The following is a 21203-nucleotide window of genomic DNA, read 5'->3' on the forward strand; positions in this document are numbered from 1 at the left end:
CCATGGAGGAGACGGAAGCCCCCGCCCTTCTGGAGCTTTCCGCCTTGTCAAGGAAGGCAACAACAGCGTGCTAGGGTGCTTAGGGGACTGCCTCCTGCTCTGACCCAGCCAGGCTCTCCCTTGCCTCCTGGCCCTGCATGTGCCATGGCCTTCAGCAGGGACATCTCTCCCTTTGCTTGGCTAGCAACTCTATTTCTCAGACATCAGCTTAGGAAGCCTTTGGAGACCCTGGATCCGGCTCTGTTCCCATTCTGTGGGTTCCCACAGCCGCTGGGGCTGCCCTCTCTCAGTACACGTGCCTCTGAGTGTGCTGTTCTGTCACTCCCGCTCCCCCGGGAGGACTGAAGGGGCAGGGGTCATGTCCCTCTGGGGCACCATGCTTCTGCCAGTGCCTGCTGACATTAGGCTCCTGGGAAATGTCTGGTGAAGGACAAAAGGCAGAAGGACAGACAGGCAGGCACGCAAGGAGACAAAAAGCCAAGACAGGGCGACACAGTCATAAATCAAGGTGACCTCACTCAAGGCTCTCCGTGTCTGGAGAGTAACAGTGCCCTTGAAATGGCTTAATGGACAGCTCAACTGCCAAGGGTACTAGAGACAGAACCAGCTTTGCGACCGAGGAGACCGCAGGCATGGGGCCCGACCCTGGAAGAGAAGTCCACATCTCACCCCCAGGCTTCTCGCAACAGGCGACAGAGAGAAACAGAACATCACAGGAGCGAGTTCAACTACAAGTGGAGGCATCGTCCCGCTGCCTTCAAGAGCCAGGACAGCCTGAGGGAATTCTCTGGAGGGGCCGGGGGGATGATGGAACTGTTCTGTATCCTGTCTGTGGTGGTGGTCCCAAGAACCCACCTACGCATAAAGACTCAGAATGCTATACCAAAAAAGGGAATTTTACTGCCGACAACTAAAATGTAAAAAAATAATAAACACGCACACACCAATAACTCCTTCATGTTATTAAAAAACAGACGGGCACTGGCTTTAGAGTACCAGGCATGAATCTTGGCTCTATAGCTTGAAGCTGTTGTGTGACTTTGTAAGTCAATGCAGGGCTCCGAGCCTCCACTTTTTCATCTACAAAATGGAGAGAATAGTACCTACTTTTTCAGGTTGCCCAAGGATTATGGGAACTAATGCATGACAGGTGCTTGGCACACTGCCTGACTAGAGGCGGCTTCCAGCACCATCACTGATAACCCCATTACACAGATGAGGCATGGGAGGCTCAGACAGCCTGTCTCCCCTGGACCAACTCAAATCTTTCGAGGTGAGCTATGTTGAAAGGAAAAGTCAGGAAGATCATGCTGTGCCCACACAGAGCTGCCCACCCTTGGAGCCTGTCTTTTTGTCACTGCCAGAGTCTCATCCAGATGGGTGGGCAGCAGGAGCCATTTCCAAGCTGGCCGGGCTACCTCAATTCTTCTAGACTGAGACACAGAACTGGTGGAAATGCTTGCTGGTCCGGGTGTGCGGCTCCAGCCGGGGCCTCGGCTGCCAACACACGTCCTCACACACATCTGGCCTGAAGCAGCATGGGGAACTTTCCAATGGCAAGCAGAGGTGCTGGCAGCTGGAGCCCCAGCTTGCTGAAACCAACCTGAAGGCTGGCTTTCTAGGAAAGCCTCCAGGGCAGGCACTTAGGGCTTCTGGAGCTCTCCACGGCTGCCAGGCCTCAGAGGAGCCTGGGGCCGTGCAGGAAACAGCTGAGAGATTTCAAGTTGGGGCCTCTCCTGCAGGGACAGGGCTGCCTAAAGAGAATTGGGCAGCCAACATGAGCACCCACTATGTGCGAGGCAGAGGGACAGGAGGGATAAAACCCAAGTAATGAAAAACAATCAAAATGGGCCACACTTACTGGGCTGATCAGGGACTATGCCTAGTACTTAATTTATGTTATGTCATGAGATCTGGAGACTCGGAAGGTGTCAAATGCTTACCTCCACTCTGTGACAGAGTCAAGATCTAAACCCTGGCTGTGTGACATGGGAGGAAATCTCAGGATGTGTGCTCAGAGGGGCCTCAGCTCTTACCTAATGGGTCCAGCACAGTGCCTGACACATAGGGGATCTCGATAGAGAAGACATTAGTAGAATCCTCTCATGGCCACAGACCCCCTAAGAAGCACTCTCTAGTCACTGTGGGGGCACAGAAGGGACGAGGGATCATTCTGCAGGGGGAGCTCAGAGAGGCTCTCCAGATGAAAGAAACGACTGCTCTGGATCTCAAGGGACAAGTAGTTTTCTGAATGAGGACCAACACCTAATGACCACTTACTAAATCCCCAGCCCTCTGCTCTCTGGAAACCCTGATGAGCAAACCCTACTATCCACCCAATTTCACAGTGGAGAAAATTGATATTCAGACAGGTTAGACTACCAGCTCAAAGCCATGCAGCTGGTTATGGAGGAGACCAGAATTTGAACCCAAATTTGTTTTTACTTCAGAATGCCCAATCCTAACCAAGAAGACCAGGTGAAAAGTGAGTGTTGCGGACTGGAAGCAAGTGTGGTCACGTCCCCTGGCTCCCAGGAACAGCAGAGCTGAGAATCCCGCCTCGACCACTTACCAGCCAGAGGACTTCGGGCAATAACTCTCTGTCTGGAAAGTAAATGAGGCCACACGTGGGAAGCCAAAGATAGCACTGCGAGCAGTAGGTGCTCTCTGATGCACAGGAGAGATGAGCTCACAAATGCGTGCGCGGCCCCGACCACCCTTACTGTCCCTGACAGGTTCTCAAACCCGGCTGTGGCGTACGTTTGGGGTGCTTGTTAAAACTTCAGAGTTTGACCCTAGCTGGCCCCTCCCACTGTCTGGGCTTAAACCCTGGCCCTGTGACTTCCTAGCTGAATGGGCCAGGGCAGGTCCTATCTCAGCCCGCTTCTCCATCTGTAAAACGGGAGTAATCAAAGTGCCTACCTCACGGGGTGATGGGAAGGATCAGATGATTCAGTGCATGCAAAGCTCCAAGCATAGCACCAGGTACATAGTAGCCACTCAATAAAGAACGGTCCTTGTTCCATTTCCCCCAACCTGGAGTCAGTGGGTACAAAGATAATGTATGCAGAAGCCTGGCTATTCTTGATCCTACCAGGCAGAGATCAGAAGATCCCAAAAGTCTGGGACCTTCTAAAGCAAGGTCAAATGGACGTTGGACCTCCAAGATAGGAGGGAGCTCAGTGGAGAAGGAGGTAGGGGCCAGGGTGGCCGGAAAGATATAGGGGAGAGGCCAGAGCGAGGAGTCCAGTAGCCGTTCTCGTCCTGGGTTCTCTCTTCCCCGCTGGTTTTGCTGCCTTCTTACCGGCTATCTCCTCCACCACACGGCCTCAGCTCAGGCCTGGGCCACTGCACTTTGGATGCCAGTGGCTGTTCCTGCAAGTCCTCTTGCCCCTCTGCTCACCCTAACAGGGATATTTCTAGAACACAGATTCTGACTGGATTCCCTTCCTCCTTGGTCTCTCAGTGGTTCCCTCTTAATGAAAAACAACAAAACAACGCTGATTCACATTTAATGAGCACTTCCTTACTCCTGGCGATGCTGATGGTCCTTATTCCCTACGGGGTGGGACTTGTCACCCCCATTTTATGGATGGGGTAATTGGGTCTGGAGAAGCCGATGGCCTTATTTAGTTCAGGCCAACACAGTCACCAGCCTGGGTTTCTACAACAGTTCCCTCTCTGGCCTCCTGCCTCTAGTGGCCATCTTGGCTCTGCCTTGGTGGGGCTGTGGACAAGGACTAGACCAGGAGACAGTGGGCCTGGATCAAGAGCCTAGATGCCAGGACCGGGATTTAACAAGTAAACAGGAGGACTCAGGAAGAACACTCCCAAAGTTTAGAAAGATAACTGACACAAATCCTTCCTGTCACCCTCCAGTCCCCCAACCAAAGCTAAAGATACTGTAGCAGAAAACTGTAGAAGCTGAGACTGTCTAAAGAGGGTCAGAAATGTGGGGTTCCAAAGAGCCTCTCAGGCAGTCTCAGTCTACAGCTGCCAGCTGCTGGGCCAGGGGGCCCCAGGAAATGCTGGGAGCTCTCCCTGCCATGAGGTGAGGCCATGCCACACAGAACAGGCAGCCCGGCCTCAAGACAGCAAGTGCCAACTGCACAGACTCTGAGTTTGACAGACATGTGTTCCAATCCTGGCCACACCATGTCCTCAAGCAAGCTACTCGAGAGCCTCAGTTTCCCTATCTGTGAGACAGGGATGCTATAACAGTTATTTCCTGTCTCTCAGGGCCGGTGTAATGTATAAATGGGATAATGTCTATAAGATGCCTGGTCTCATGGTAGACATTAATTCCCTTCCACGTAAGCAGACTGTGTGCCTTAGGCCCAAATCAAATCCAGATCATTAGGGTGAACCAAGTGAAACTTTTATTTATGTGGGTAAAAAGTTGATAATTTCATATGGTTCAACCTACTAGCATCCCAGAGGGCTGGAGGATTCCTTCTGCTTCCAGTGGACTAGACTAAGAATTGCAGTTACTTTTCTTGTGAGTGTTTACTTGGTCTCATGTATGGAACGAGGCCTCCATTTATAGACGAAGAAGATCTGGAGGTTCTGAGAGGTTAAGTAACCCACCCAGAATTGCGTAACTAGAAAGTGACACATCTAGGATTTGCATCCAGGTCTGGCTGCCTCCAAAGCGTGTGCCTTAACAATTATGACACAATGCTCAGTCTGATGCCAACAGGAGTCATCACGAGGAATCTGACCATCTCAGCTGATCGATGTCAGCATCTATCACCCTAGAATCACGGGAACATAGAACTGAGGGGCCCAGGCAGTCATGGCTTCATTCAAGGAACACACTTGGCATCTGTTCCGAGTCAGGTCCTGGACTATGAGGGATTCGGGCCTGATGGGAGAAAAGAAGACAAGCCAGCAGACGACTAGTCCCAATGTGTAGGCACTGCTATGCGGCTGGTCCACTGGGAGGCTCTGTATCAAAGCTGGGTGCTTGGCAGGGTGCCAGGAGAACTAACCTAAGATACACCCCAAACAACTGCCCCCTACCCCAAAGCCCAGCCTCATCTTGTCCTACGGGGCACGGGAACACAGAGGAGAAAAGAACTTGAGAATGTGGAGGGACTGAGCTCTCAGACCTTCAGGGTGGCCACCTAGAAGAGGTGTCATAAGGGGAGAGGGACTCCTGCACCAGATAAAGTAGGGCGATGGCAGAAGCAGGTTCCAGCTTTGTACAGCCAAGGAGCCCCTTTTCCTGTGGAACCTGTATGCAGTTCCTAATGGTCAGGTTCCGAGAGTATCCTTGGCCAGGTCTGGGCCCACGCCCTCCTGGGCCCCTCATCTATGGGAGGAGACCATTCCGCCCAGCCTCAATTTGAGCTCCTATGTGGACTTTTCTGACAGCTTCTCGTGCTTCCCATACAAGTCATTGAGACAGGGAAAAACAGAGCAGGGGAAGCAGGCTCCCCTCCTTCTCCCTCCCTCCTGGAACCTCTCCTGCCTCTACCATACTATACTGTCCTCTCCTCTCTAGAGAAACAAAGAGGGGTAATACACAAAAATGTAATGCAATATGAAGCGGAATAAAATTCCTCATAGCACCCAACGGTCCAGGTGTACTTCCTACGAGGCTGCACTGAATCGCTGTTTCCATTCTGCAGCGCAGCAGGTAAGGCCGAGGGAAGTCTCGGGGTTAGTTCAGCCCAGCTGGCACTAAGCCGTCTGACGGCAAAGTCTGAGGTCTTAAAATTGTCCACGTTTCCACCACCAGAAACAATGTTTGGGGCTCTTCCCTAGACCCCTTTTTACACATTCAAGTACTTTCCGAAATCAAGATCACATTGCATACATAATTTGCCTTTTTCACTTGCATTATAGGGTGAGCATTTCTCATTCATTAATAATTCTTTGAAAAAACCATTTTGAGAGGACCCTTAACGGTCCACTGAAGGCCATGTATCATTTATCTAATCATACCTCCAGTGAGAAACATCAAAGTTATTTTCAACGTTGTTTTAATTACTGCACTGCTAAATATCCAAACATCTAAATCTTCTGGGAAAAGTGCTTTAAATCACAGGGAATGCATCCCGGGCTGGTCCATTTAGAGGATGTTTCTCAATATGTGGTCATACCAGACCACCTGAGTCCTATCATTTGAGATGTTTATCCTCGCAAGTAATGGTGATAGAGATGATGGTAAAGATAATACTAATGGAGAACTATCTAGCATCTTCATATGCCAGGCACTGCTCTAAAGCCTTTGTGAAATAATCCACAGTGGGTACTATTCTTACTCTCATTTTTTAAAAAAAGATTTTATTTATTGTCTGACAGAGATCACAAGTAGGCAGAGGGACAGGCAGAGCTAGAAGGAAGCAGGCTCCCCGCCGAGCAGAGAGCCCAACATGGGGCTCGATCCCAGGATCATGACCCGAGCCAAAGGCAGAGGCTTTAACGCACTGAGCCACCCAGGTGCCCCTCTTACTCTCATTTTTATAGAGGAAGAAACTGAGGCACAGAGAAGTTAAGATGCTCACTCCAGGTCATATAGCTGGTAACCGGCAGAGCTGGTCAAACCCATGCCACCTGCCTTCCAAACCCGAAGTTGGAAACTTCTACCCAGAAGTCTTTCACTCTCTGTTTTTTTGTTTGTTTCTTTTCTTTTTCTTTTCTTTTTTTTTTTTTTTTTTTGTGCCACAGACCCCTTTGACAATCTCACAAAACCTACAGACCACTTCTTTTTTTTTTTTATTTGACAGAGAGAGAGAGATCACAAGTAGGCAGAGAGAGAGGGGGAAGCAGGCTCCCTGCTGAGCAGAGAGCCCGATGCGGGACTCGATCCCAGGACCTGAGATCATGACCCGAGCTGAGAGCAGAGGCTTAACCCACTGAGCCACTCAGGCACCCCTACAGACCACTTCTCAGAATGATTTCAAATTAATAAAATAAAGCACACAGGGTTCCAAAGGAAACAGTATACTGAATTATAATAAAAAGGTTTCAAAACACAAAATGGTGAATATATGTACCCCTTTATTTATGCTATAATTGAAATCTAGTGGTAGATTGAGTAAAACCACAATTCTGAACTAGCAAATCATCTACTTACTACCAGCAGATGATAAATGATCTTTGGGGACCACACAACAGCTGTAAGGTGATATGAAAATATAATGGAATTTTTTTTTTAAATTCTATTTCGGTAACACTTAGTGTAGTATTGGTTTCAGGGGTAGAGTTTAGTGAATCATTAGTTGCATAGAACACCCAGAGTGCAACACACCAAGTGCTCTCCTTAATGCCCGTCACCCACCCCGCCTCCCCTCCAGCAACAGGGGAATTTCTACTGGTGACAGAGTCCCAGGTATTGCTACTATCATTGAGGGTTGGTGCTGTCATTCACTATAGAAGGCAGTGCTAGATAGGGTTGGAGGTTGATGAAAATAAAGATGAACTTTTCCCCTTCCAAGTTCAGGGCCCTCTGAATTCTGTGTTGAGAACTCCTCTGCTAGTCAGCCTTCCCCCTCCAGAGCACACCTCTCGGTCCCAATGAGGAAGGGGCCATCCAGGCCTCAGACCCTCTCCTGGCCCCACACCAGGCTCCATCATGGCCCTAAGGCTGTGAGGATGTGTTCTAAACAGATGGTGACCTCCATGGGGACAAAAGCTGTCTGGGTATCTTAGCCTCTCTCCGGCTCCGGAGAGGCAGGGCAGACAATAAACCCACATCTGTGCAGCAGACTGCCAGCCAAGGGTGGCCCGAAGCCAAAGGCTGCTGATTCACACCTTGGCTGGGGAGGAGGAAATGGTGACGCCACTGCGTGGGTTTCTAGCTTTCTTTGCCAATGCAGTGGGCAGGGGGTCCGTACAATTCTGCTTAATTAAGCAGACTAGAAAATATTATCCTTGTGTACTTTAAGGCAATGTTTCCCTTCATCTGTGGGGAGAGAACTGACTATACCCTTATATAGTCAATGACAGGCACAGAGCTGAGTGTGATCCTAGGCAAATTATTCCACCTTCCCAAGCCTCAGTTTCCACATTTGTGAAATGGGCTAATAATAGTATCCATGTAGTAGACATCAACTGTTCCCACCTGCCCCTTTTTCTAGCAACAGTACCTTAATCTCCTCCAATGACTCTCTGACTGCTACTTGCAATTCAGGGGGACTACGTATCCCAATATCCAGCCGTTGCCTGGCCAAAGGATGGTCAGGTGATCTGGCTGGGCCAGTTGGACTCTCTCTTTCTGGAACGGGGCTCTTGGGTGGCCAAAGGTCTGAGGGATGGAGCAGCTGCCCGCCTCTAGTGATGCTCTGATGCCCCCTGGCAGCTCCTCCTCCCCGGGGGGCCCCAGCTGGCCAGGTCCTTTCCCCACGCGTTCTGCCGGAGCCATCTTTCCATACATTCCTGACAGCCTAAGTTAGCCAGGTTCATTTCTGCCATTTGCATCTCACAGAAGTGCCGAGTGGATTCAGTGACATAAAGTATGAAAAGCCTTGGGCACCTAAGAAGCACTCAGATAAATGATACCCATTCTATAAAAAGAATAAAAAATTATTATTAAGTCTTGAGAACAAAACAAGTCTGGAGTTATTTAATCTTTCCCAAACTTTGGAATCCCTACTGGCTCTTGCAACTCTCTCTAATATTTACCTCCCCACCCTCCTGCCAGACTTCACCTTCATGATGTGCACATAGCCGCCCTGTCCACAGGTGCTCTCTCTCCCTGCCATCTCCCATGTTTTGTTTGTGCTCTGCCCCCTCCATTCTCCCGTGGAAGGCCTTTCTACCCACCCAGCCAGCAGCAGTGCCCCTGGGTATCAGCTCCTCAGCTATTCCAGTGATTTCCTCTTGGACACCTCGGAGCCCGAGCCCTGGCCCCCCACCCATGTGTCCTGGGGCTGTGCCCATCTTGAGGGTGGGGTTCGTGCCTTCTATTCTTCTGTGGTTATTAGCCCATTCAGGAGTCCCTGGGTCCTTCTGGCCCCCACCTGCCAAGCTTCATCTGCATCACTCAAATCTCTTCTGCTTCTTTCAAACACACCACATACCGCACCACATACCGGGGTTTCCACTTCTTTGCTTTCCTGTTCTCTGCCTGAAATTCCCTTCCCTTTCTCCACTTGCGGCATCCCTCCCCAGCTTTGTGATCAGCCTTGGGTCACCTGCGCCATGCTGCCTTGTCCAAGTCCAAGTTTCCCAGAACCCAAGTGCACAGGCCTCTGCTTATTCCCCCAAGTTCCAGACTAGCTCTGAAACACCCCGTCTGCCTGTCTCTCTTAGGACACTGACCTCCTTCAAGCTTGAATTCCTGGTTTGTGTATCTGTAGATCATCCCTGCACTTCAAAGTGCCTGGCCCCCGGAGGGAACTGTATTTGTTCAGTGAATTCTCAAGAAATGTTATCACTATTACAAAGTCCAAAGGTTCTTAGCTTTTTTTTTTTTTTAAAGCGGTGGTTTTTGTAGATTTGCCAAAGTACAGGATACCTGGTAAAATCTGAATTTCAAATAAACAAGGAATAATTTTGTAGTCTAAGTATGTCCCAAATATCCCAAGTGTATCTGAAATTCAAATTTAACTGGGCATCCTGTTAACTTTGGTAAATCTGGCAACCCTCAGCCCTGGGACAGCCTGACATAGGCCCGCAGAAGCAGACGGCAGAGCTCTGCTCCCCTGCACACAATAGATGCACCACTAGTCCCTTCTCCCTTCACTTCCTGAAGAAGGCCCTGGGCTTGGGCTTGGGCTCACGGCCCACCTGCAGGTTTGCATCTGAGCCAGCAAGTACGGGAGTACGGGAGGAAAACACCCCACGGTTTGGAGAAGGGGTGGAGGAATGATGGACATGTGACAAACCCATGGTTTGGAGAAGGGGTGGAGGAATGATGGACATGTGACAAAGGTTGGACCTGTGAGCTCCCGGGAGGGAGGAGTGAGCCACACTAGCCCCTGCCCACCCGCTGCTGTGAGATGCTGAGCTTCCTGAGTCTATCACATCAGCCAGTCCCCATGTCATGGCAGGGGGCAGTGAGGCCACCTCCACCCAGCATCTGGCTAACTCCACTGACAAAAGTTCTGGGGAGGGGACCATAGGGCCCCAGTTTCTGGGCATTACCCTGGGGCCAGGAAGCTCCAAGGACAACTGTCCCAGCAGCACTGTCCTCAGGCATTCTGCATCAAAGCTCATTTAATTTGCAAAGCCACCAAAGCCACGTACTTCCCAGAGGAGAAGGCTCAGGGCCAACAGCGAGTGAATGACAGAATCAGACTGGAACCTGGCCTCCAAGTGCAGAAGCCACACTCACAGCCCTGTAGCCACAAGGCCTTCTTAATAAGCCTCATCTTCTATCCTTCGGCCAGGGACGGGTGCCCACGACTCACTGCTGCGCCCACCAGGTTGACATGGTACTCGGCCAGTGGCTCTCCTTCCTGCAGCTGCAGTGACCCACACAGCTGGCCTTCATCTCCAAAGGGAGGGAAAAAACTGAGTCACACCAAGCAAGACCGCTCCCCCTTCCACAGCCCTTTCTTCCAGGGAGAGAGCATACACCATTTGCGATCAGGATATGAGTGTCCTAGATGTTCAGAAGCACCATGAATGGTGCCATTGGTCCCCTAGTACTTTTCCAGCAGTGTGATAGCCAGCTGGCCTTCAGCTGACCCCGTGCACCTCAGGGTAGGTTAACAGTGACCACCTGAACACCCAGGGAGTGGGGCGCGGGGTGAACCTCTCATCTGGATGGCCTTTCTTGTGCCCTGTGACCTCGGAGCCCACCGCAGAACTCCGGCCCACAATTCTTTCCAACCCTCTTCTGCAGCAGGCAGGCGTTAGGGGAGGGGGACCTGGACCCGCTGAGCAAGCAGCATTTTAACTCGGAAAGCATCTGCTCCGGCCTTCCCTCGAGGTATTTTAAACTCATTTCTTTCCACTTCTTGGGCTCTCATGCTGGAAAGCCACATCCAGAGACCTCCCTCTGCAGTGGGAGTGGGAAAAGAGGCTTGGAGGCCAACGCCTACCTCGCGAGGACAGGCTCTCTGAAGAGCTGGAGAATCCCACTGCTTTGGGACGGGACAGGGCAGCAGGATGTGGGAACCTGGCTGGAGCCACCCACAGCTTGGCACGGCTTCTTTTTGAAAACGAGCATTTGCTGTTTTGTTTTTTTTTTTTAAATTTTCACTGAAAACAGGAATCTGTGTTCACTGCAGAACATTTGGAAAACAGAAAAGCACAGACGAGCAAAAAAAAAAAAAAAAAAGAAAAAGAAAGACTATATTTTATCAGCTATATTTCTGTGCTTACACAGACACATATTTTCCTCCTTCATTTGTAATCAGGTGGGAATCAGCCTGAGCATGTTATTTTGCAAACAGCTTTTACTATTTAATATTCCCATGACAGAAGACAGAAGACATTTTTACCATCTTGATAGTACCCTCGTATGTGGTTAGAGTACATTTCATTTATCTTGTTCTCCACTGAAGGGTGTTTAAGTGGTTACAGACTTCTTACTATCATAAATGATACTATGTTTGTATGTTCCTAATATAGCTCGCAATGACGGAACCCTGTCTATATGCTGGGCTCATTTAATCCCCCCAATAGTCCTATGAAATTGGAACTGTTACTATTCCCGTTTTATAGAGGTGCAGAGAGGATAGATAAGCCACTCCTCTGAAGTCACACTGCTGGTTGGTGGCAGAGCAGGGATTTGAACCCACACCGTCTGGTGTGCTTTCTTCGCTCACCAGAAGCATGGAATGACACAGATTCAAAGTCGGAACTACAGTGACCCGTAAGTAACCGGAAGCTATGATAGCTCCATTTGCCTTTATCCTGAGCCTGTGTGGAAGCCCAAAGCATAAGGAGCAGGCTGAGATCTCCTGCTGAGGATGACCCATCTGGCTCCTTGCATCCCAAGGCCAGAGCCATAAGGGTGGTGCCTGATAAGGTCCACTGCTTTTCAGTCAAGAAAGCAACAGTCCTTAAAAAAAAACCAACCTACCCAAGGGGCCTTAATGCCTACCTAATGCACTATTTCTCTGGGACGAAGATGGGGTGTGTGACAAGAACCCATCTTCAGGGGAGACAGGAAGTCTCCATCGTGCTGGAGGGCTCATGCCCGAGGCTGCTGGGTGTCCAGCCTGGGGCTGGCAGCCCAAGCGTGCCTCTTGAACAAAGGAATTTGGAAAACACAGAGCATGGCCTCACAGCAGCAGGTTGGGAAGAGGCACAGATTTGGATGGTGGCTATTATTATTGTCCATGTTATTTTTCATGACTACTACCATTGATTAAGTGCCTTAAATACACGATGCATCAGGCTGAATATTGTGCGACAGGAGTTCATCTTCACAATTGCCCTACACTCGTCCGTAACTTCTAGTACACACTCCTGCCCTCTTTTTATAGAACGTCAGGTAGTTCGCCAACAAGGTCGCCCAGCTCAAAAGTGCTTCAGCGGGACTCAAAGTCGGGAATGTTCAGCACGAAAGAAGTGTGCTAGTAGCTGGCGTCCATCCCTCCCGCAGAAGGCACTGAGTGTCTACATTATCTGTAAACCACACAACACTACTTCCTCTCAGGTGGAAGACGCTGTACTCATTCTACAGATGCAGAAACTAAGGCTAGCAGTGGCGTCGGCCAAGGCCATGTGTATCCCCAACATCCACGTTTGTTGCCCTGCCCTGCGTGTTCCTACAAAAGAAGGGGGGCCAGGTAACCAGGGGCTGGACACAGAACGCAGCTAATTTGGGCAGCAGATGCATGCTTTGTGCCAGACCACTGAGCCTGCCTGCCAGAGGCCTCCTATAGACTGAGATGAGAATACTGGTCACACCTAATAAGGGTGTGATCTACCCGGCAAAACCCAACAGCTCAGAATGGCAACCCTAGGCTTCTAGTGCCTGGCAAATGGAGAAAGGTTTCAAGACTGGTGGCATGGCATTTGCCACCCCATCACTCCAGGGGGGCATCAACTTAGAGCTTCCTGGGGTGAGAATGATGAGGGGTATGGCTGCCTGCATCCAGGCTGAGGGAGCAGTGAGATGAGGGCAGGGCCAAGAGGGGGAAACTGGGGTCTAGAAGGTAAGTGACACACCCGAGGTTGCCTGGCACAGGGGTGGGATCATAGGGCTACCGGGCTGCCACCTGTCCTACACCACATGTGCATCTGGCTCAGTCACCATGTGGCCGCTCCTTGCTGTGTGACCTCAGGTACAAGCCTTCCCCTCTCTGAGCCTCCAGTAGCAAGGGGAGAACGGGAACGCCACGGTAACTACCTGAAGGATTAGGATCTTGCCTATATAAAATCACACCATTTACTAGAAGACAAATAACTCAATATATTGAGAAAGGAGCAGAAGATCAAACAGGCAATTCACAGAAGAGGAAATGTAAATGGTCGACAGAGGCAGGAGAAGATGCTCAACTTGCCGGTGAGCAGGGAGACGGGAACAGCGCCGTGCGATCCTATTCTGCGCCTAGCGGATTGGCTTGAGCTATAAAGTCTGACCATGTGGGGTGCTGGAAAGGACACACAGCAAAGGGGTGCACAGACACTGCTCTGGGGGATATAAGTGTCCCAGTGACCCCACCTCGGGTGCACAAGCAGGAAGCAGCTGCACGGACCTGCACTGCTGGGACACTCTAGGAGTCCCCACCAGGAGCTCGAAGAAACAGTGCTCTAGTCAAGCGGAATATTAAACAGCAGTTAAAATCAACTGGGGCCACATGTATCAGCATCGATCTCAAAAGGGCAATGTTTATGTAGTTCTAAAACATTCATGCAAGATTTGGGCCAGTGTTAAAAAGGGAAAAACATTAAAAGGTGCACAGGGCTGGGGGGCAGGAAGGGGACTGACTGCAGACAAATCCCGGGGACCTTTTTGGGGGTGATGCAAACATTATAAAACCACATTACAGTAGTGGCCTCATGGCTCTATAAATTCACTAAAACAATCAGCAAACCATACACTTAAAACGAGTGAATTCTATGGCTTATAAATTATACCTCAATAAAGCTGTGAGAGGCAAAAAAAAATCCTATCTAACAGACCTAATAGTCTATTGTTTTAATAAGATTTGAGAAAGGAGAGAGAGAGAGAGCTGGAGAGAGAGAGCACAAGCAGGGGGAAGAGCAGAGGGAGAGGGAGAAGCAGACTCCCCGCAGAGCAAGCAGCCTGACTGATGCGGGATTCGATCCCATGACCCTGGATCATGAACCTGAGCCAAAGGCAAGATGCTTCACTGACTAATCCACCCAGCTGCCCCACTAACAGTCTATTTTTTAAAAGGACACAGGAATGATAAATGCCAACTGCAGGACACCAGTTCATTTTGGGGAGAGGGAGAGTTAGGGAGGGTATATAAGGGTTTTGTTTCTGCTATGTTTCTTAAAAACCAAAAATAACGATATGAAACAGCCAAATATGAAGATCTGACAGAGCCGCCCGGTAGAGAGTTATTTCATCTTATATATTTGTCTATTTGAAATAGTGTATTAAAAAGTACCTATTTTTAAAAAAAGATTTTATTTATTTATTTGACAGAGATCACAAGTAGGCAGAGAGAGACGGAGAAGCAGGCTCCCTGCTGAGCAGACAGCCCGATGTGGGGGCTCGATCCCAGGACCCTGGGATCATGAACCTGAGCCAAAGGCAGAGGCTTTAACCCACTGAGCCACCCAAGTGCCCCAAAAAGTACCTATTTTTAAAGGACTGTTGTGAGGACTCACTATACAGAGTTTCATCCAGTGCCTGGCCCACTAGAGGTGATCAGATTTCAGCTATTATGACTGCTGCTTTAACTACTACCACCACCACCTTACTCCTCTTAACATCTGAAGATCTCAAGGCAGAGAAAGACAGCACCTCCTGGTTCTTGCAGACAGGGACTCTCTTCTGAATCCAAGGCTTCTGTATATCCCACTCCAGTGCAAGAAATGGGGTGATCCTGCAAAACCTCCAGGGAACACTTCCTCCTCCTCTCAAGTCAGAAGATAACCCAGACAGGGAGGGTCTCCCCAGGGCATCACCCTAGAAAGTCCCCTTTCCATTCATTCCGAAAGCCCTGGGCTCTGGGCAAGGAGATTTGCTAGCACAGAAGGGGAGCAGCTCCCTAAGCCTTAACTCTCTCAGCCTCTGACAGAGGGAGGCAGTTCCAGGGGAGCCTCTCTGAATCACAGTATCATTGATATTATCATCCACAACAATCCCTACCCAACGGTCGGGATCTCAGAGGTCCTGGGGGTTTCTGTCCCTACATTCTCCAGACTGGGCCTATGGCTCTGCCCCTGGGCCCACTGATGATATCTGTGCCCACAGGTAATAGGAGGGTAGGGCGGGGCAGGGCTGATCATGGAGCATTTCAGATGTCATTTTGGTGGACCTAGTGACCCAGCCCTGGGCTCAGGGGCAGTTCTCCACGACATCAGCAGTACCTGTGACCATTCCTTCCAAGGCAACTGGGTGGCAAACAGGTGGTGGCCAAGGTAGCTGCAAATGGGGGAGGAGGTGGTGGAAAATTAGGGGGTGTGGCTAACAGAATTCTCTAACTGATTTGTATATTCTAACACAGAGTTAGGTTGAGGCAGGAGGTGGTGGGGGTGGGGGGTGAGATTATAAACTCCTACGAGACATGTCAGGAGATGTTTTTGGTTGTCACAATTTGGGAGGGGGACACTACTGGCACCTAGTGGGTAGAAGACAAAGAGGTGTTGCTAAACCTCCTACAATGCTCAGGACAGCCCCCCCACAACAAAGAAGGATCTGGCTCAAACTGTCAACAGTATTGAGGTTGAGAAATTCTGTCCCAGAGAGAAGGAACAGTATTTACAACTTGCAGATTGTAGAAGATGGGGGTTCAGAGAGCTGGATCGACCAGCCTAAGGTCACACACACAGTAAAGCTCAGACTGTCCCAACTCCCCTTGCCATGCTTTCTCTCCAGGGTGGCTGGGTCAGGTTCAGAGAGGAGGACACCAAATGGGATAAAAGCCTAGGCCCACACCAACAGCAGCCTCTGTGCCCATTTATTCCAGAGTGATGGGGTCCATGTCTTGAGAACAGGAGAGGGAGGCGCTGGTACTTTCCGCTGGGTTCGCGTCCCCTGCCATCACGGCACTACATCTGCCCTGTTTCTGTGGACGACTCAGGCTTCACTTTAGCTCACTGCCTCTCTTCATCCGGTGAGCCAAAAGCTTGGTTACCAGGAAGGGAGCCACCTTGAGTCACAAGAGTGACTAAACCCACATGCAGAAAAACAAGTTTTTGGTGAAATCCCTCCACACATGACTTTGGCACATTCCCAATCAGAGTGACATGGACACCACAGAGCAGGGAGGCAGGCTCACAAAGCTATGGCACACCAGCCCAGATGTCACATGGTTCCTCCCCTTAGGAAATGGGCACCATCACCCCCCAGGTACAGATGAGAAAACTGAGTCTCAGAGAAGCTACACGGCCACCACGTGGAGACCAAGATTTGAACCCAAATCTGTATTTTTAACTTGTCTCAAGGGGCCCCTAAAAAGTGATGGAAAGCTAAGCAAGATGTCCCTTAAAGCTGCAGAAACTTCAAAAAGCTGGCGGGGATGGATCTGACTGAGCAGAGGATGAAAAGCTTAGTCAGGGGGGTCACCAATGATGGCAGACTTCCTGGTTCTTAAGGGGACTCTGCTTAAGGAAATTAGGAAGGTATGGATCTAGGAATGGGTGTGCTCTAGTGGAACACCATTTTTGGGGATCCAACAGACTTGGACTGACGTCCCTTGCTCTGCCCGTGACTGTGACCTCAGGCATAGGACCTCACCTTTCTGAGCCTCAATCTCCTCATCTGTCAAACGGGCTCAAGAACTTCATGCATATGAACCTCATATGCATGTGCTGGGAGCAGAGAGGAGAGAGTGACTGGATGCTGATGCCTGGTTTGTGGTGACTGTGTCTATTCTGGTTCTGCCAGCTCACAGATTGGGTGGGAGGCAGCATGGAGAATTTTAGACTTTCTCTTGTTGCCATGTTGGTGAAAACTGTCTTCATACCCAAAAGGCAACTCAGTTACACACTCAACAAGCTCAAACAAGAAACCAAGATTTGGCAGTATTTGAAGCAGTTAACCAAAAAAAAAAAAAAAAAAAAGACAATTCAGCTCCGCTCTGGAATCAAGGGAAACTTCACTCTATTTAAAGATGCCACAGGTCCAGGAAATAGCTTCCCACCGCCTGGCTGAGGGCTGAGTAACTGGCTGCCTCAGCCAATAACAATAGCGACTCACACAGCACACCCTTTCTAGAGGAGAGTCAGAGTGGATTCCGGCTATCTCCTTTCAGGATTTTATAGGCTATTCACGGAGGGCATGTAGATCTGCTTTACAAGAACGAGCCTCTTAAGAAAATAGATCCAGAGAAGACTTGCAGGGAGGCCAAGGAGCTGAATTTAGCCAGCCAACGCCCTTTGCTAGTCATTGTTCTACACTTCTTTGTTAGGATTTTTTCCCTCCCTCTTGCTCTTTTTTCCTTCCTGGTTAACTTCTCTGCAGCTAGGCGCTGCCACTGTCCCCCCTCACCACCACGGACACCACAGCCCCCTTCCCTCCAGGAAGAAGGCCTCCCCAAGGCCTCACTCAGGCCCAATATCTCACAGACACAGAACCCCTCCACCCAAAACCTCTGAGGTGATCCCAGGGCCCCTTGAGCCCAGATTCAGGTACCTAGACTGCTGCAGAATCCATTTCCCATCTCGGGGTCACCGCCTGCCCTGGCACACCTTCCAGAGGCAGGGAAGGCCTGAATGCAGCTCCACGTTCTAGAACCTGCAGCTTTCTTGAGCCTCAGGCTTCCCATCTGCAAAATGAGGCTGCTGGCCCATTTTCACCAGCTCTAAACAAGATTCTCATTTTACACTGGGAGGTACCAGGAGAAAACTTTCCTACATTTTTAAACAGAAGTTATTGGAAAAAGAGGGCAGGGACTTTTTTTTTTTTTTTTTTTTAAACCTTTTCACGGTGCAGGCTCTCAAAGGAGCCATTCTCAGAGATGGCTCCGGCTGGATCCTCTGAAAGAACAGAGCCAAACTTGGCGATCCCCAGAGGGGTTACCTGTGGCTAGGCACTGCGGGTCTGAGTGCCTCTGGACAAGGAGGAACCCATCGGGCAGTCTGAGAACTGGAGCTTCTCTCTGTATCTCTCCTCCCCCCTTCCCCCCTTTCTGTCTCTCCGTCCCCTACATTGGCTGGGGCCAGACTTTTCCACAGACGGGCAGGAGGAGTTGGGGGGAGGATAAGGGGGAGACGGAAAGGAGAGGGGCGAGCAGGGGCGCGAGGCGGGAGGACGGGAAGGAGGGGAGGAGAACCGGGCAAAAGAGAGGAGGGGGAGGGGGAGGAGCTGGGAGAGACCCGGGCACGCAGCATTAGGGCCAAGGGGGGAGAGAAGGGGAGGGTGGGGGAAGAGCAGACGGTTCGGAAGTTTTCAGAACCCAGGGGCTTTCGGTCGCCCCCGGCGGGGCACGGACTCGAGGGGGCGTGGGGGCCGCGCGGCACTCACATAATGCTTGTTGGGCACCCGCCGCTTCTGCACGTCCAGCACCTTCACCTCCACGATGCTGCGCCGCGGCGGCATGGCCGTCCTCCGCGGGGCCGAGCGCGGGTGCGGGGGGCGCGCTGCGGCGGGCGGAAAGCAGGGGGGCCGAGCGCTCTCGAGAGCCCCGGCAGATCACGGGCCGAGCACGAGCCGCTGCCGCCGCCGCCGCCCTTCGCTCCGCGCGCCCTCGGGCCGGGCCTGCCGCCGTCGCCCGCCCCCGGCCCGCCCCCGGGCCCGCCCCCCGCGCCACCGCCCCGCCCCCCTTAAAGGGCCCGGCCCCGTTCCCGCCTCCGGCGCGCGGACCCGGCTGGCCCACGTCCGGCCTTCGCCGCGCCTTTGTCCCGGCGCCCTGCCCCAGCGTCCGGGGGAGGGGACAGGCGCGCATCCGCCGGCCAGTCACTGACTGATCGGTGGATTCATTCCCGCACTCGTTCAGCTCAGGAGCCGCGGTCCAGCGCCGGATCTCAGGGCCGGGCTCCCGGGTTCAAATTCCGACTCTGCCGCTATTCCGCAGCTTTGGGCAAGTTGCTTCACCTCTCCCGGCTCAGTTCTTTCATCAGTAGAACAGGTCTTGTACGACCACCTGCCAACCAGGACTGTCCTCCCCACGTGAAGATGCATGTGAAGCCATTGGCAATGTCTGCCCACTGTATAAAATGCTGGCAGTTTTAAACTCAGACCCAAGCCTTGGGGATTCAGGGAGTAGCCAGAGGCCAGGAGCTTCCTTTGCTAGGTGTACACTCAGAGATGGGGAGAGAGGAAGATAAAAATCTCAACAAATGCAAGTACAATATAATTGCAACAACAGTAGCAGGGCACCATAATAGGGTGTCGGATGGGAGCATGGGGCAGAGGTGTGCTTGGAACAGAGGCCACTGATTCCCAAACGTGGAGCTCTTCCTCCATGCCGAGGCACTGCCTTCTGCTTTTCTGAAATGTTCCTTTTGAACCGTCAAGACAACTCTGGGACGAAAAGGTGGTTGGCCCATACTACAGATGGGGGTGCCTGAGAACAGCCTCCAGACTCACAGAACTGGTGGGAAGAACCCATCCCTGTGTGGCTCTGGGCATATTTCACCAGCTAAGGTGGCTGGGGCTGTTTCACATTTCTTGATTTAGTGACTCCTAGCCCTGACTTAGCCCTGGTTTGGCTCAGAGTCATTTTCAGGTGACCGCTGAACCAATGTCTGAACAAATGTACACATCAGTGCATGGATAGGAGCCTGGCCAATGCTGTCACACTAGGAACAACACTAGTCATTTGTCCAACAAACTGCATCACTCCCCTCCAGGCCGGAAAGAGCCGAGGCTCCTTCCCACCCTGGATCCCAGGTCGTCCTTTGAAAGACCAAAAGGGTCCTCTAGGGGAGGGTGCTTCCCAGCAGCCCTGGCCAGGTTCTTGGATAGCAGGGTGTTGACCACTTTGGAGCCACCCATCCATTTGCCCCTCCAACTTCGTTGCCAGGTTTTACCGCCCTGCTCTGGCTCCAGAGGATGGCCTGTGTGGATTTCACTGATGGGCTCCCTGTACTCAGCTTCCTGTTGGGCTTGGCCCATGGGAAGCCCCAGCAGGAGACTGAGGGCAGAAGAAGAGAGATGTCTCGGTCTAATTTCCTGAGTTCTCTTCCTGCAGGGTTGTGCTTACCAAAGGTGGCCTTCCACATACCTTCTCCCTCAGGATTCCTGGAACCACCTTTTTTCCACTAAGGGTGTTAACAGTCCTGCTGTTGCAAAGCCTGGGTACTGCATCACCCCCACCCCCCCCGCCGGGGTTCCCCAAGCCCTGCTCACACCTTTGTAAGTGGACTCTAGTAAACTTCCCTGGTCCCCTGGTTTGAGAGAGGCATCTGTTTTATACCAGGACACTCACTGATAACGTTTCTGTAAGTTACGTTCTTCTGAAGAACCACTGTAAGTCAAGTTACTTGGAAATGTCCAGTATGTGGAAGGCCTGGGTTTTCTGTTCCTTTTACCTCGTCCTCTGAATGAGCCAAGCCTTCCTAATAAGGCAGAACCACAGAAGGCCGACACTAGAGGAAATCTGTGAATCAGCCAGCTTCCTCGGTTTTCCCAGAAAGGCTATGCAATCTGGCCGAGTTGTACATGGAGTGGCCAAGTTGGGGCTTCAGCTGTCCTGGGCTCGCCTCTTCTGTGGCAGGTCTGGCCCGGGTAGACAGACTTTCCTCTCATCTGCCTGCAGCAGAAAATGCAATGCTTGCATCTTTCCATGCTTTTCCTTTATCTTTGTCTTCCTTTTTACTGTAATAAAACACACATGACATAAAACTCACCATTTTAACCATTTGTAAGTGTATAGTTCTGGGGCATTAAGTACATTTGTGTTGTTGTGCAATCATCACCAACATCCATCTATAGGACTTTTTTTAATCCTCCCATATTGAAACTCTGTATCCTTTAAGCAATAACTCCCCATACCTCCTTCCCCAGTGGCTGGCAACCAACATTTACCAAGTATGTGACCTTGGGCAAGTCATGTGACTTCTGTGTACCCTATCTCCTGATGTATAAGATGGGAAAGGAATAGTCAATGACCTCATTGTCTTGTTCTAGAGTCTAAATGAGATAATACACATAAAGTACATGCATTTTTGTTATTTTTCTATTAGCCGATCTGAGACAGCTAAACATCTCC

General features: G+C 50.9%; 1 protein-coding gene across 2 annotated transcripts in view; it reads right to left on the bottom strand.

Annotated features, from left to right (window-relative positions):
• The window catches only part of SH3PXD2B (SH3 and PX domains 2B), a 94694-nt gene extending 75982 nt beyond the window's left edge, over window positions 1–18712 (bottom strand). For both annotated transcript variants that reach the window (XM_032851817.1, XM_032851816.1), the window contains exon 1: window positions 18515–18712. In XM_032851817.1, coding sequence (XP_032707708.1) covers window positions 18515–18589 — 75 coding nt within the window. In that variant the 5' untranslated portion in view covers window positions 18590–18712. The remainder of the gene's footprint in view (window positions 1–18514) is intronic.
• Window positions 18713–21203: the final 2491 nt, after the last annotated feature.

Source organism: Lontra canadensis, unplaced genomic scaffold (assembly GCF_010015895.1).
Source record: "Lontra canadensis isolate GAN:19392208 unplaced genomic scaffold, GSC_riverotter_1.0 scaffold5, whole genome shotgun sequence".
NCBI classification, from domain to species: domain Eukaryota; kingdom Metazoa; phylum Chordata; class Mammalia; order Carnivora; family Mustelidae; genus Lontra; species Lontra canadensis.